Source organism: Pleurodeles waltl, chromosome 5 (genome assembly GCF_031143425.1).
Source record: "Pleurodeles waltl isolate 20211129_DDA chromosome 5, aPleWal1.hap1.20221129, whole genome shotgun sequence".
Lineage (NCBI taxonomy): Eukaryota > Metazoa > Chordata > Amphibia > Caudata > Salamandridae > Pleurodeles > Pleurodeles waltl.
Genome location: NC_090444.1, coordinates 1,765,959,773 through 1,765,974,218, shown reverse-complemented (window position 1 = coordinate 1,765,974,218; position 14,446 = coordinate 1,765,959,773). Strand labels below are relative to the sequence as shown.

The following is a 14,446-nucleotide window of genomic DNA, read 5'->3' as shown; positions in this document are numbered from 1 at the left end:
ATTCTAGTTGTAACTGAAGAATTAATATTACACTTGAACAAGATCTTTAAAGCATTTTAAAGTGCATTTGTTACTGTGTTTTATTTGTGCCACATTTTTAGTTGGTGCATGTAGGCAGGGCTCCATGTTTCCAGTCCTCGTCTTGTATGAAAAATGTTAACAAGTGACTGACAGCCCACGTACTAAGTGCAAGTCGCAAACAGAGGTGAGCGTACCAGCAAATTAACAGGGCAAGCAGATCCAGTGCTGTGCCAAGGGTCTGGCTTGGATCTAAGAGTCCACATACGAGCCAATTCATGAAAACATTTCCCATGCCGTTCAACAAACGTAATGTAAAAATATAATTACCTTTATTTGTTTAACATGTGGAAGCATTTCACCATAGTATATCAGATTATATCACTGCATAAACTGACATGTAAAACCTAAGTGAGCTAAGAGGCAAGTAGTAGGAGGCTGGCTCAGTCCATGGTGTACACCTATGGTGTGGCACCCTATACTGAGTCCAGGCAACCCTCAGTGATAGTGAATAGCTGTTCAGATAGCAGAAGCTCTCTAGGGGTAGCTGAGGCGAGCAGCTAAAGCTAATCCAGGAGGAATATATGGCACTTGCAATACCACAGTAGTTGGGCAGTAACTTAGTCACAAAAAAGAACTACACAAGTGTTGCAAAAATAAAGGATTCTTTATTACAGCACTAACTACTAGACTAGCATTGTACACACAATATATACACAGATAACAAGCAGAAATAGCATAAAATATACAGGGCCCTAAGGTGGGGAGGAGTGACAAACCATATACTAAATGAGTGGAATGCAAAATAGTAAACCCAACCAAGGTAAGTGGGGTAGTTAGCTAGGGGGTCGGGTAGATGAAAACACTAGAGGCAAGTATAGTAAACAACCAGGTAAAGAGTGGTTACCTACCCAGTCGTTCCATAGACTAATACAGGGAAGCAGTGGTTGGAGTTTGTGTTTCAGGACCCTTCCCAGTGGACCCCGAGGAAACCAAGAAATAAGATGAAGGTTGGAGTGCCCCCACACGAGGATACCCAGAAGATAGGAGGACCTACACCATGGGACCCAGATGCATGGGGGAGAAGGTACTCTCACTGAAGTCAATGGAAGCCTTGTATTCTCCAGCTGCTGTCGCAACCTGTGGACCAGGGCGGTGGAACCCAGGGACGGATTCCAGATGTGGAGGACCTGAAAAGAAAGGGGACAGAGTCTAGCACCCTTGGAGGTGCCCAGGTGGTGCAGGTGGCAATGCCTATCCTCCTAGAGGTGAAGTTCCTGGAAGTCGGTGGAGGAAGAAGTCCAGCTGCAGGGTCCAGGAGCTACAGAAGGTCCTAGGAGCCACCTACAAGATGTCCCTCGGCGGTTGCTGGATTGCAGGACGGTCAGTGACCAGCCAGGTCACCAGCAAGTACTGGCAAATGCAAGCAGGAGTTGAAGATGTATTTGCAAAGTTTTGGGGACCAGCAAGGTCCGAGGACTCTACCCTTGGGGAGGGGGAAGTCAGGGCTGGCCCTCAGCACGCAGGAAGGCCAACAGAGGTTGTTGGAGCCCCCATGAGTGACCACAGGCGATGGACTCAGGGAGTCACAAGGAGGCCTCAACAGCACAACAAGACAGAAGTCCCAAGTCGCAGCAGTTGCAGGAGAGGGTTTGATCTTCAAGCTGCAGAGTGCTGGAGGCCGGGACTTCTTGGCGCCTAGAGAGCTCCTGGAGGAACAGTCAAGAAGCCTTGGCAAAAGCAACAGTTGCGGTGCACAGAGGTTTCAGTCCAGTGGCAGGAGCAGGGACCCACAGTCTCCCAAGTTGATCAGAAGACAGGCAGGCCCCAGAGGAGGCCACAGACCCATCACCTGTGTTGCAGAGCCTTTCAATGTCCGTGGGACAGCAGACTCCACCAGCCAGTCGACGTTGTCTTGAGGCGTCTGCGGATGCAGAGGAGTGACTCCTTCACTTCAAGGAAGATTCCTTTGTGCTTCCAAGTGCAAACAGAGTCCTTGTCACCCTGGAGGATTCACAGCCTTGGATGCTGCAGAATTCTTGCAGGAGCTAGAAAAACAATGTTGCAATCGGAGCCTTCCAACCAGAAGTAGACGTGTTTCGGTTCCACAGCAGCCTAGCAGCGGTTCCGGAAGCCAGGAGCAGAAGATGTCTTGCAGAGAGTTCATTATCCATGTTACAAGCAAAAGTGCAATTATCCATGTATCTGGCAAAAGTGCAATTAGCCATGTAACCAGCAAAAGTGAAATTAGCTATGTAACAGGGTTGATGTCACGCAAAGCGAACAACTACTGTCCAGCGAGATTGCGCTGTCTGCGAAATAAAGAGAAAAGGTAGTCAAGAAACCATTTGGAAAACATGGATCCTCATATGTTTTTAGTGGTTGGCCGGTGCTCTCGAGGAGGGCTAAACACTGGAAGAGGCATGACGTATGCATGCCTTTCACTAATGAAATCAAGCAAATTGTAAAAGGCAAGCCCAGGAACCAATCAAACTGATGGGCTTGACATGGGTGTGGTTACAAGCCAATAGAGAGATAACAATAGGGACAGAGCGCTTTGCGCTCGACCCTAAAAGGAGGTGGGTATCCCAGCAAATGAATGGGGCAAGCAGATCCAATGCTATGTCATGGTCCTCGCTTGGATCTAAGAGTCCACGTACGACCCAAGTGATGAAAACATTTGCCATGTATGTCATGCAACAAACAATGTAAAAATATGATTTATTTCTTTAACATGTCGGTGTGTTTCACCTTAGTATTCAGGTTATATCACTGCACAGACAGACATTTAAAACCTGAACTTACAAACAACAGTGATGGCTCGCTCCCCAACAATAATGCCATTAATGAACAAAGAGCCTTACCACCCACTGACAATGCCACTAGTAAATTAAAAGGCAAGTCAGTAGTCACCAACTCTAAACGTGGTCTAGATTCTTATAGAAGCAGAAACATCTTAGTTTATTAAAACAAACATAAGAATGCTTGTACAGCATACATCCTTAAGTCATGCGTTTAAAAATGCTTTTATATATGATGGAAAAGAAAAAGGAGGCTGTGTGAAATAACACGTTTGCTTAGGATCACACAATTTAGACAAGCAGGGAAGCCGGTATTGATTTTAGGTTATCTGGTTTCACATTTTGAAATTCATGCACCAGATGCGTATAGGTCTGTTTCGTTACTGTTTAACAAAGGTCACTGCTTTGTCTTTTATTCTTGGTGCATGGCGATAACAATTTACACAGACATGACAGAACCTACTCTGGGCCCCCAGACCCAACTACAAAGTCAAGAATGCATTTATTTGTGGGGTGTTACACCCCAAATACACCCACCCGAAGCTATGCCCTTGTCAGAAAGGTGTTTCAGGCGTATGGACCTGTATGGATGGAGTCTCCCACGAACACAAGACATCAGCGGACTGTTGTCTGACGAACGCTATTACAAGCACTAAGTCACTGCCCAATAGCATCCAGGGGGGAGTGTGACTAACAGAGGTGGTGACCCCGTGCCGCTGCGTGCAGCTCTATATATGGACCTCAGAGTCAACAAGTACGCCCTCTACTGCCACTGTATGGTCCATTTTCAAATGCAGTCAACTAGCTGCGGATTCAATCACTGCACAACGACGAGACCAAACTATCATAGGGTGGCCAGATTTGAAATCCCCAAAAACGAGACATTTCACAAAAATAAAAGACGGACTACAATTTTATATCAACTGAGAGGCACAGAATGATAGCCCTCATCAACCTAGAATCACAGAAGAACTTGAAGAAGCACTAAAAAAATAAAAAAAAAATGTGATTTTTTAAACCCAGCAAAATACATTTCAATGACATTGCTTCTTATAATAGCTGCTAACTAGCCCTGCTTTGCAATCGACTCCTTCCAAAAACCGGGACATGAGCTAAATTTGCCTAAAACTGCTGGGACATCTGGTGAAAACCCGGGACTATACCAGCAAATCCGAGACACCTGGTCACCGTAAACCAGTGGTCTTCAAACTTTTTAATGCTGCGCCCCTCCAGGGAAGAAAGAAATCATGGGGGGGGGGAATACCTGAACAATTATTCTATTAAATTGACAATGTTTAAATATGTATATGCTTATTTAAACACTACAGTTAAGTTCTGTTACTGTTTTAAAAATACAATCAAATACATGATGCCAAACAAACTATTCTGGTCAGGCAGGCCTTTTAAATATGTAAAAGTGTCCACAGTGTGATTATTTAAAGTGAAGGTGGGGGGTTTTAAGAGTATTTGTAGTCCATCCCCTTTTGACAAATACTTCCAGCTTGGCTGTAAATGACAAAACATGTTGGTAATGGCTCATTACAGAGTTGTTTACTGCTGCTCATTTTTTTAAGCTTAAAACAAAGCCCTGTTATTAGAATAATGGTTCTTTTGGCCAGATGCCTAGCGCCCCCCACTGGGATCACTTCAAGCTCTCCAACTGGGGGGCCAGGCCCCCAGTTTGAAGACCCCTGCCGTAAACTATCAGGCTCCATTTCAGGAAAAGGGCGGGTGGCTGCCTGTCACAGAGATAAGCACTAAATGGTGACTGAATACTGAACAAATACCTTCTCCGCGCCGCACCCCTAAACACCCCTTCCCCTCTACCACCCCCCCCCCACACACACACACCTCGCCAAATGTTCTCAATGAAGTCAGCTTGAAAATGCTCACTAGACCTAGGAAATAATCACACGTCAACACATTTACTAAACATGGCCAGCTAGGGGGTGGGATCCCAATGTGTGGAATATTACATAATCTGCAAAATAGAAAATATTTGTTACGTTAACAAGGGATGACGTCAACAACGCGAAACCCCACAAGTTCTCTTGGCGAATTTCTGAAATTGTCCCCTTCCTCCTCGAATAAAAAACTGTTTGCTGCTAATGCATGGGGTAAACTGGGCTTAACTGTCTCACTTGTCAGTGTTAGTCAGCCTCTAAGGCAGTTCACTTACATTACCTTACTTAGCCACTAGATGGCAGAAAAGGTCAGACTGCATTAATGCATGGGGATTGGCTGGATGTATGAGGGGCTTCGCATCCTGCCTTACCCTAATGCCACACCCTGAATTTTGAAATCTGATGTTTCTTTTGTAGCTGTTGCCTGATGTTCCTTCCCTGGGGCCTTGATATGATTGCCGCTAGAATCCCCAGCGGATTCTTGTATTTGCATGTTTATCCACTTGCTCTGTAGTTAGAGGGTCTTTCATAATATTTAGTGGTAACTAGATCAGTTATGAAAAGACGTTACCTAGGAATTTATTAGTGGGAACTAAACAAACCCTTATTTTACTCACCCAGTAGGATTTCAAGCTTTACTTTCATTTGTTTATAGTCTTTTGAAACACTTTACGCCTGTTTAGCCCATAATTATAAACAGATTTCTTGCACAGGCTTTCAATTCTAATAAGCATTTAAAATGCAATAGGCCTCACATTTGCTTGAGGTAGAGCTACTGGCACAGTAAATGCATAAATGGACCTTTCTTGCCACATTAACTAGTCAACACTCCACATAATTTGGTCCTCTCTGCCACATAATTCAAGTGGCCCTGCATATAAGTAAAGGGCTAGCAGACTTACTAGAATATTATTTCAAACAAGACCCTTAAAACACAAACTACTCCCGGCTGTAAAACAAAAGTTCCAGTCATAACTGTGCTTAAAAAGACAAAGAATGGTGGGGGGGGGGTATTAGTTTGGGGTCCCCGCTAACTTAGTGTGGGGACCCAGAGATGATCTAGACAAAGAGCACACTGTGGTGAACGTTTTGAAGGTGGACCCATTGTCCTAGGACCACCAAAGGCTGAGCCACTTTGATGATTTGTGTTTTTAAATGAAGCATTTTCCAATTACAAGGTGTAGGAAAGTACCATCTTGCCTGGCATGTTACCCCCATATTTCACTGTATATGTGTTGTTTTAGTCCATGTGTCACTGGGACCCTGCCAGCCAGGCCCCCAGTGCTCATAAGTATGTGCCCTGTATGTGCTCCCTGTGTGATGCCTAACTGTCTCACTGAGGCTTTGCTAACTAGAACCTCAGTGGTTATGCTCTCTCTGCTTTCCAAATTTGTCACTAACAGGCTAGTGACTAAAGTTAACAATTCACATTGGCATACTGGTACACCTATATAATTCCCTTGTATATGGTACTGAGGTACCCAGGGTATTGGGGTTCCAGGAGATCCCTATGGGCTGCAGCATTTCTTTTGCCACCCATAGGGAGCTCTGACAATTCTTACACAGGCCTGCCACTGCAGCCTGAGTGAAATAATGTCCACGTTATTTTACAGCCATTTACCACTGCACTTAAGTAACTTATAAGTCACCTATATATCTAACCTTCAGCTGGTGAAGGTTGGGTGCAAAGGTACTTAGTGTGTGGGCACCCTGGCACTAGCCAAGGTGCCCCCACATTGTTCAGGGCAATTTCCCCTGACTTTGTGAGTGCGGGGACGGCATTACACGCGTGCCCTACACATAGGGCACCACCTATGTGTAGCGTCACAATGGTAACTCCGAACATGGCCATGTAACATGTCTAAGATCATGGAATTGTCACCCCAATACCATTCTGGTATTGGGGAGACAATTCCATGATCCCCCGGGGCTCTAGCACAGAACCCGGGTACTGCCAAACTGCCTTTCCGGGGTTTCACTGCAGCTGCTGCTGCTTCCAACCCCTCAGACATGTTTCTGCCCCCCTGGGGTCCAGGCAGCCCTGGCCCAGGAAGGCAGAACAAAGGACTTCTTCAAAGAGAGGGTGTTACACCCTCTCCCTTTGGAAAAGGTGAGAAAGGCTGGGGAGGAGTAGCCTCCCCCAGCCTCTGGAAATGCTTTGATGGGCACAGATGCCGCCCATCTCTGCATAAGCCAGTCTACACCGGTTCAGGGATCCCCCAGCCCTGCTCTGGCGCGAAACTGGACAAAGGAAAGGGGAGTGACCACTCCCCTGACCTGCACCTCCCAGGGGAGGTGCCCAGAGCTCCTCCAGTGTGCCCCAGACCTCTGCCATCTTGGATTCAGAGGTGTTGCTGGCACACTGGACTGCTCTGAGTGGCCAGTGCCAGCAGGTGACGTCAGAGGCTCCTTCTGATAGGCTCTTACCTCTCTTGGTAGCCAATCCTCCTAACTTGGTAGCCAAACCTCCTTTTCTGGCTATTTAGGGTCTCTGCTTTGGGGAATTCTTCAGATAACGAATGCAAGAGCTCACCAGAGTTCCTCTGCATCTCCTTCTTCACCTTCTGCCAAACGATCGACCGCTGACTGCTCAGGATGCCTGCAAAACCGCAACAAAGTAGCAAGACGACTACTAGCAACCTTGTATCGCCTCATCCTGCCGGCTTTCTCGACTGTTTCGACTCGACTCGTCGTGGTCTCGACTGTTTCCAGGAGGTGCATGCTCTGGGGGTAGCCTGCCTCCTCCCTGCACCAGGAGCTCTGAAGAAATCTCCAGTGGGTCAACTGAATCTTCCCCCTGCTAACGCAGGCACCAAAAGACTGCAACACTGGTCCTCTGGGTCCCCTTTCATCCCGACGAGCGTGGTCCCTGGAACTCAGCAACTCTGTCCTAGTGACTCCCACTATTGGACTTGGTTCCCTTGTCTTACAGGTACTCAGGTCCAGAAATCCACTGTTGTTGCATTGCTGGTGTTTGCTCTTCCTGCAGAATCCCCCTATCACTACTTCTGTGCTCTCTGGGGATAGTAGGTGCACTTCACAGCTACCTTTCAGGGTCTTTGGGTGGGCTATTTTTCTAACCCTCACTGTTTTCTTACAGTCCCAGCGACCCTCTACAAGCTCACATAGGTTTGGGGTCCATTCGTGGTTCGCATTCCACTTTTGGAGTATATGGTTTGTGTTGCCCCTATACCTATTTCCTCCTATTGCAATCTATTGTAATTCTACACTGTTTGCATTACTTTTCTTGCTATTACTTACCTAAGTTTGGTTTGTGTACATATATCTTCTGTATATAACTTATCCTCATACTGAGGGTACTCACTTAGATACTTTTGGCATATCATCATAAAAATAAAGTACCTTTATTTTTTTGTACTTCTGTGTATTGTTTTTTCTTATGATATTGTGCGTATGACACCAGTGGTATACTTTACATGTCTCCTAGTTCAGCCTAATCTGCTTTTGCCATAGCTACCTTCTATCAGCCTAAGCTGCTAGAAACACATCTTCTACACTAATAAGGGATAACTGGACCTGGCACAAGGTGTAAGTACCTCTGGTACCCACTACAAGCCAGGCCAGCCTCCTACACAAGGGATTTTGGAAAGCCATAGAGAGCGAAAGGGAGAGACAAAAGCAAAACTGAAATGACTCAAATTAGGTAACAGTGTGAACAATATGACGAGCGCTCCAATACCGCCGATTGAGTTTGCGCTGTACGAAACCTCAAAGCGCCATGGAGAGCGAAGGGGAGAGACAGAAGAAAAAAGTAGTTAGCCCACGCTAAAGTATATCAGCAAATTAAGCAATAATCCATGTAACAGGTTCAGGCTGCAAGGCGTAACAAAAGAGCCTCAAGGCGGGACAAATGTAACGCATTCACCAATGACATCAAGGGATTTTTAAAAAACAAGCCCAGGAACGAATGAAAGTGATGGGCATGAGATGGGCGTGGTTAAAGCCGACAGAATAGATGGCAGCGTGTCAAAAAGCAGCGTGTGCGTGCTATGCTCGACCTAAAAAGGCAGTTGTCCCAGCTGCTGGTTGGCCACTCTTCAAACTAGACCAAAATGCATGCTACAAATTGGGGGTCTGAGTTAGAGTTTGGCAGATGGGGGTTACTACGTCACAAACATGACGGATATCCTGTCTGCTGTATTACGATTCCATTATATCCTATGAAAACTGTAATATAGCATAAGGAATAACCGCCACGTTTTGTGACGGGCTAAATCAGGCCCTAAGTGTAGGCCTAAACCGGTTTACCACATGGCCTTCAATTCTGCAGATTGTCTAAACCCAACTTAACATGTAACCTTCAATCTCATCCTTAAAGAATAAGATGTTGGCTTGTTGGTCTAAGTATAAGCGAAGTCTTCTACATTTGCCCTGCTTCAGGACCCAGCCTTTACATTTCTATCTTGTGCAGAGCGGTCTCATCTTACCATTGGGATCCATCTTTCTACCATCGGTGGCAAGCTTCTCTAACCTCAATGGCCAGTGTTTCCCACTTGAGTCAATTTCCTGTGCTCCCTTAGTAGCCCAGAGAAAGCCACGCTGGCTGATCTGGAGGACGATCAAGAAGGAACACAAGAAAGCACATTCACCATTCCAGGTAGCTGCAAAATGTAATGAGACATATCTTAACAACTTTCTCCAGTTTCTCCTCATCCTCTTGTCTGCCCTCCTCTGAATATTTCACATTCACAGCATCATCTATGCTGCACTTTGAGCCTTCTCATACCCCGGCTGGTCCTGCATTTTAATTCTTGAGACAGTTGTTGTTTGTTGATGTCTTTCCCATCACCTACTCTACAGTACAGGGATGTTGAATTGTGTCTCAGTTGCATTCTCTACTTACATTCTTTATTGTCATCAGTTTCCAAAGCAGAAAATACTAACAGTGTCTACATTTCAGAGATTAAAAAAAGTATTGATTATTGCAATAAAACATCAGCAGCTGACCACAAATTTGGGAAGATTTGCCTTAGCTTTAAGCAAGTGGAAGAGTATGATTTTCATTTGGTTGGACCCCGACCACACTTTTACTAAACTGCGTGTACGTAGGTTACACACAGTGGGCACTGTGTCTTGTTTTAAGCTCTTGAACCGTTTTGTAACAGGCGAAGCACCAGGCTTCAGAGAGATGGGATCCCCCATAACCCAGTGCAATGAAATAATTGGTAACCAGTGTCAGTGGGAACATATACAATTTTGAAAAAGAATTGCACACATCTGTATGCAATAAACGTGCATACTTTGGATAAAAGCCTCTATGAATTATTTAAATTATTAATGGGGATATATGAATTGATGCAAAAATACCTATGTAAACAGGAAGCAAATTTAAAGGACTAGTGTGAAATAAGTAGCATTTTTTAGAAAAATTGAGCCTTTCCAACAAAGATGGTCGATTTCCGGTGAACAAACCCTTTCAGCCAAACATTGTAAAAAATAAATGAAAGATAACATTGAGCTACATAACAGGCAGAAGCGAAAAGTGTGTAGTTAAATATTTTCAATTGCTTCATTTCCTGGGTTAATGCAGTGTGTGATCTTGACGAAACAACCTGGAATTAAATTATCATCACAAAATTCTAGACTTTGGTTGGGTTTAATCTTTGATTGTCTTCGTAATCTTTGCTGTTACTCTAAAATACATTTCAAGACCCATTTGTAACCTTCTACATTCAACTCCAAAGCTACCAGCACATTCAGAGCTGATGTAACAACATTAAGCAGAGTGGAGCTCTTAAACCTCATTGCCACATAAACTAGGTTGTTAGAGGGAAATAACTTGATCAAATTAGAGGACTTCTCATCTGGTGTCCAGGCAGTTTCACATCAATATCGTCACCAATAAATTCTAATAATTGTATGAGTAATATGGGCCAGTGTAAAGATGAGATCCAGTTCCTTTTTAAATGCCTCCTTCACTTAAGGTTAAGAAAGTATTGGCATAAACCGACATTAAAATCACTATATTTAGGACTGAGGAAGAAAACCTTAGATCTTTGTAAAAAACAATGTGATACCTTATATCCAAATATTGAACTCCTAATGTTAATAATTAGGGCTTGGCAACTTAGGAGAAGGTTTCTTTTCCGGGTCTTTATTTGTATTGAGTGATGTCTCAATTTTATTTGCTCATTGTTGTAAAATGGCAACTGAGAAAGTAAAAGAGGAATGTATTGTATTCATTGGTTGATATACTATGGATTCACTTGCACTTTTTACATGTCTTTTGTGATGATGATAGCTGAACTTCAGTGATGATTTGTTAAAACCAACTTTTTTGCACTGATGTATGGTATATTTTGTGTGATATTTTTAAGTTCCAAAATAATTACAATGATGATGAATATCAAAACCAACACAAGAATGCCCTTTGCTGACCGCTTACATCCCAGAGGCAAGACCTCCTCATATGTACCACGCTAGCTTTCCAATATGGCATTTTTGGGTCACAGCCTACAAGACAGCACAGCTATCTGGCTTGCTAAAGACATTTTGGGGTCTTTCAGACCTAGGAATGCATTCCATCCACTGATTACCATTGAGTTTGTGGTTTGTAACTCACATTTTCTGGATATTTGCTGGCTTTATTTGCTTTAGGCTCTCCAGGTTCAGTTCGTCCCTCCCTTTGTCTAAACCGTGTTTACTGTATTCTTCCATGAACTCCCTTTCTGTAAGCAACCTTTAAATCTTGTTTTTATCTTGTCACATCTGCTGTGCATTCAAAGACCAAGGTCAAATGTCAGGCACTGTCTTCTTAGGCTAAGCGCTTGTTTACTTTTCTTTCTCTGACTTCAAAGTAAGAGGATCTACGTGACTATCTTACTGGATACTGGGGATAGTAAAGAGGTTTTTTCAAGTACACAATATTTAAATGAACTGTGTAAGTATTTCAGAACATATCAGAATTAGGAACACACCTGAAGCACATTTTGTTATTTATGAAGTGTGTTGGAAACAAATACTTTAATTTATTCAAAACAAATCATTACACTAGGTGATGCAGTTTCAACACATTTTCGTTTGAGCACTGTATAGCTTTAATAGTAATACTGTATGTCTGTGCAAATAAAATGATCATTTAAATCGAAAATGTCTGTAATAGCAGTGCGCTACCATACCATGCATACTCTGCTTTACGCCATTCCACTGTACGCTGCACCATGTCACACCACTGTACTCTACTCTGCACCACACCAATTTACACTACTCTACACCACTCCACTGAACACTACACCTCTCTCCTCTTCCCTGTACCAGTCTACTCTATGCCAATTTACTCTTGACACTCTACTCTACACCACTGCACTCTCCACAACTGCACTCTCCACCACTCCATTCAAGACCACACCAATCTACTCACCACAACTCCATGCTATGTCACTCTATGCCACTCTGCAACACTGCACTCTACGCCACTGCACTTTATGCCAATACAGCCTATGCCAATACAGCCTATGCCAATGCACTTTACTGTAACACTCAACTCAATGCTCCTGCATTCTATGCCAATCTACTGCCGGCACTCTAATCTACTCTGACTCACTGCACTCAATACCACTTTACTCTATGCCATTACACTCTATGCCACTCTACGCAATTGATTTCTACCCTGCACCACTCCACTCGATACCACTTCACTCTACTCTGGGACAATCCACTCTATGCCACTCTACTCTTAACCACTGCACTCGACACAACTGCACTCCATGCCACTGCACTCTACTCTGCATCACTGTGCTTCACACCACTGTAATACACCATTCTAACTACTGCACTGACAACTATGCTCTGCAAAACTGCACTCTCTGCCACTGAACTCTACGCCACTTTACTCTGCACGCCACTGCACTCTATGACACCACACTCTACTCTGCACTACTCTATGCCACTGCACTTTATTGTACTCGATTCTACTCTGCACTCTATGTCACTGCACTCTGTCACTCTACGCCACGGCATCACACAACTCAATGCCACTCAACTATGCACCACTCTATGCCACTCCACTCTGCGCCACTCCACTCCGCACCACTCTAATCTATGCCACTGCATTCTACAATGCTGCGTTGTATGTGACTGAATTCAATGACACTGTACTCAGTGCCACTATACTTTGCAACACTCTACGCCAGTCCACTATACTCTATGCCACTCCAGTGTATGCCACTCTACGTTCTCCACACTATGCCACACCAATACATGACACTCTGCTACTCCACTCTACAACACTCTACTCCACTCTTTGCCATTCCACTCTATGACACTCCACGCCACTAACTTTTAGACATGCTGAACAGTAGTCACGCTGGTGTACAACACAGCAAAAACAAATTGTTAAAGCCAATAATAGCTTTTGCATATGGGAGACCTATTGGCTTTGTCAATGCTTGTCTACAACGTGATAATTTGCATCACATTCCCTGTTCTCTGGGACGATGTGTGTTTGAATCTGACTTTATAAAAAAAAAAAAAAAAAAAAAAACTGTAGCAGAAAAATACACTTTTTTCTCTTTTATTAAATGACCTTGTAAACTTTTACCTATCTCTCCTCTAAAAAAACGTCTCTATAAAATGAATCTGTCATAGTCCTGGGAAAATGTGTGATGGCCTCTAAATTGAATACACATTCTCATTTTCACAGAACAGCGCTCGGTGACTGTAGAAACAGTCATGATCACCTTATGCAGTAACTTTACTCTGATGCAGTACACCTCAAGGCACCTGCTTGTGCCAACTTCAATTCCTACGCCTTGCTTCACTATACAGAAAATACAAGCCATCACGATACAGAGGAGACCAGAATTAAAAATAAGTTAAACTTGAAAAACTGCCCCCTTTGTTCATTGATAAACAGCTAGAACAACCCACACTGAATACAGGAGGAAGCATTCTTTAAAAGTCCAAAGGCCACACACTTGTGGTTTTAATGGGCAAATGATATACCTGGCAGGCCTCCTCACTACAGACAGCTTCAATTACAACAACAAACACACCCCAAGACTGATCATTAAAGACAGGAAACTGACTTCGACCTTACAACCTTAAAACACGTTTGTATTAATCTCCCTCCACTTTAACTGCAACACAACACAATTGGAGACTTCATGAAGCACTGGTTCACACAAGTCACAGATTGGACAGATCAACTCAAGTCTATATGAACTTTATTGCCAAAAGGGAATGATTGCCGTAATTCTTATATACAGCTAGAAATGATCTGCGATATTCACTGAGCGATGACAAACATTCAGTAGAAAGTTATAATCACACAAATCAAAGCGACACACACTAAATAAGTACTACTGTGCTCCTTTGCATTTCCCAAAATCTGCCCCCAATGTGCATGGAGCATCTCAGGCCAATTACAGTATGTAATTGCAGGATGCAAAGGCTAAACTTAATGTTCAGTGGGTTGATTTTGGTGTTACACTTACTTAAAGTACTCTTGAATGGTGATTTTCTCCGCATTTTGTGGAAGCCCAGTTATAAATAATGTTTGCCGCGCCTGCACAATAAAAAGATGTATATTGAAAAAGTTGACAGTACGAAGGAAAAAGTTGTAAAACTAAAAAAAAAAAAAAAAAAGACAATGACCTGGGCCCTCACTTAAAAGTAATCCCGATCATAAATTAAGGTACCAGTTTTTAAACTTGCATAGACAAAAAATACAATAAAACATCATATTTGACATTAAGTGGTTCC

The 14,446-nt window shown here is 43.5% G+C and overlaps 1 protein-coding gene across 3 annotated transcripts in view; it reads right to left on the bottom strand.

Moving 5' to 3' along the window:
* The window catches only part of TMEM63A (transmembrane protein 63A), a 304,333-nt gene that overhangs the window by 112,214 nt on the left and 177,673 nt on the right, over nucleotides 1–14,446 (bottom strand). For all 3 annotated transcript variants that reach the window (XM_069236185.1, XM_069236186.1, XM_069236187.1), the window contains exon 9: nucleotides 14,179–14,249. In XM_069236185.1, the coding sequence (XP_069092286.1) occupies nucleotides 14,179–14,249 (71 nt within the window). The remainder of the gene's footprint in view (nucleotides 1–14,178; nucleotides 14,250–14,446) is intronic.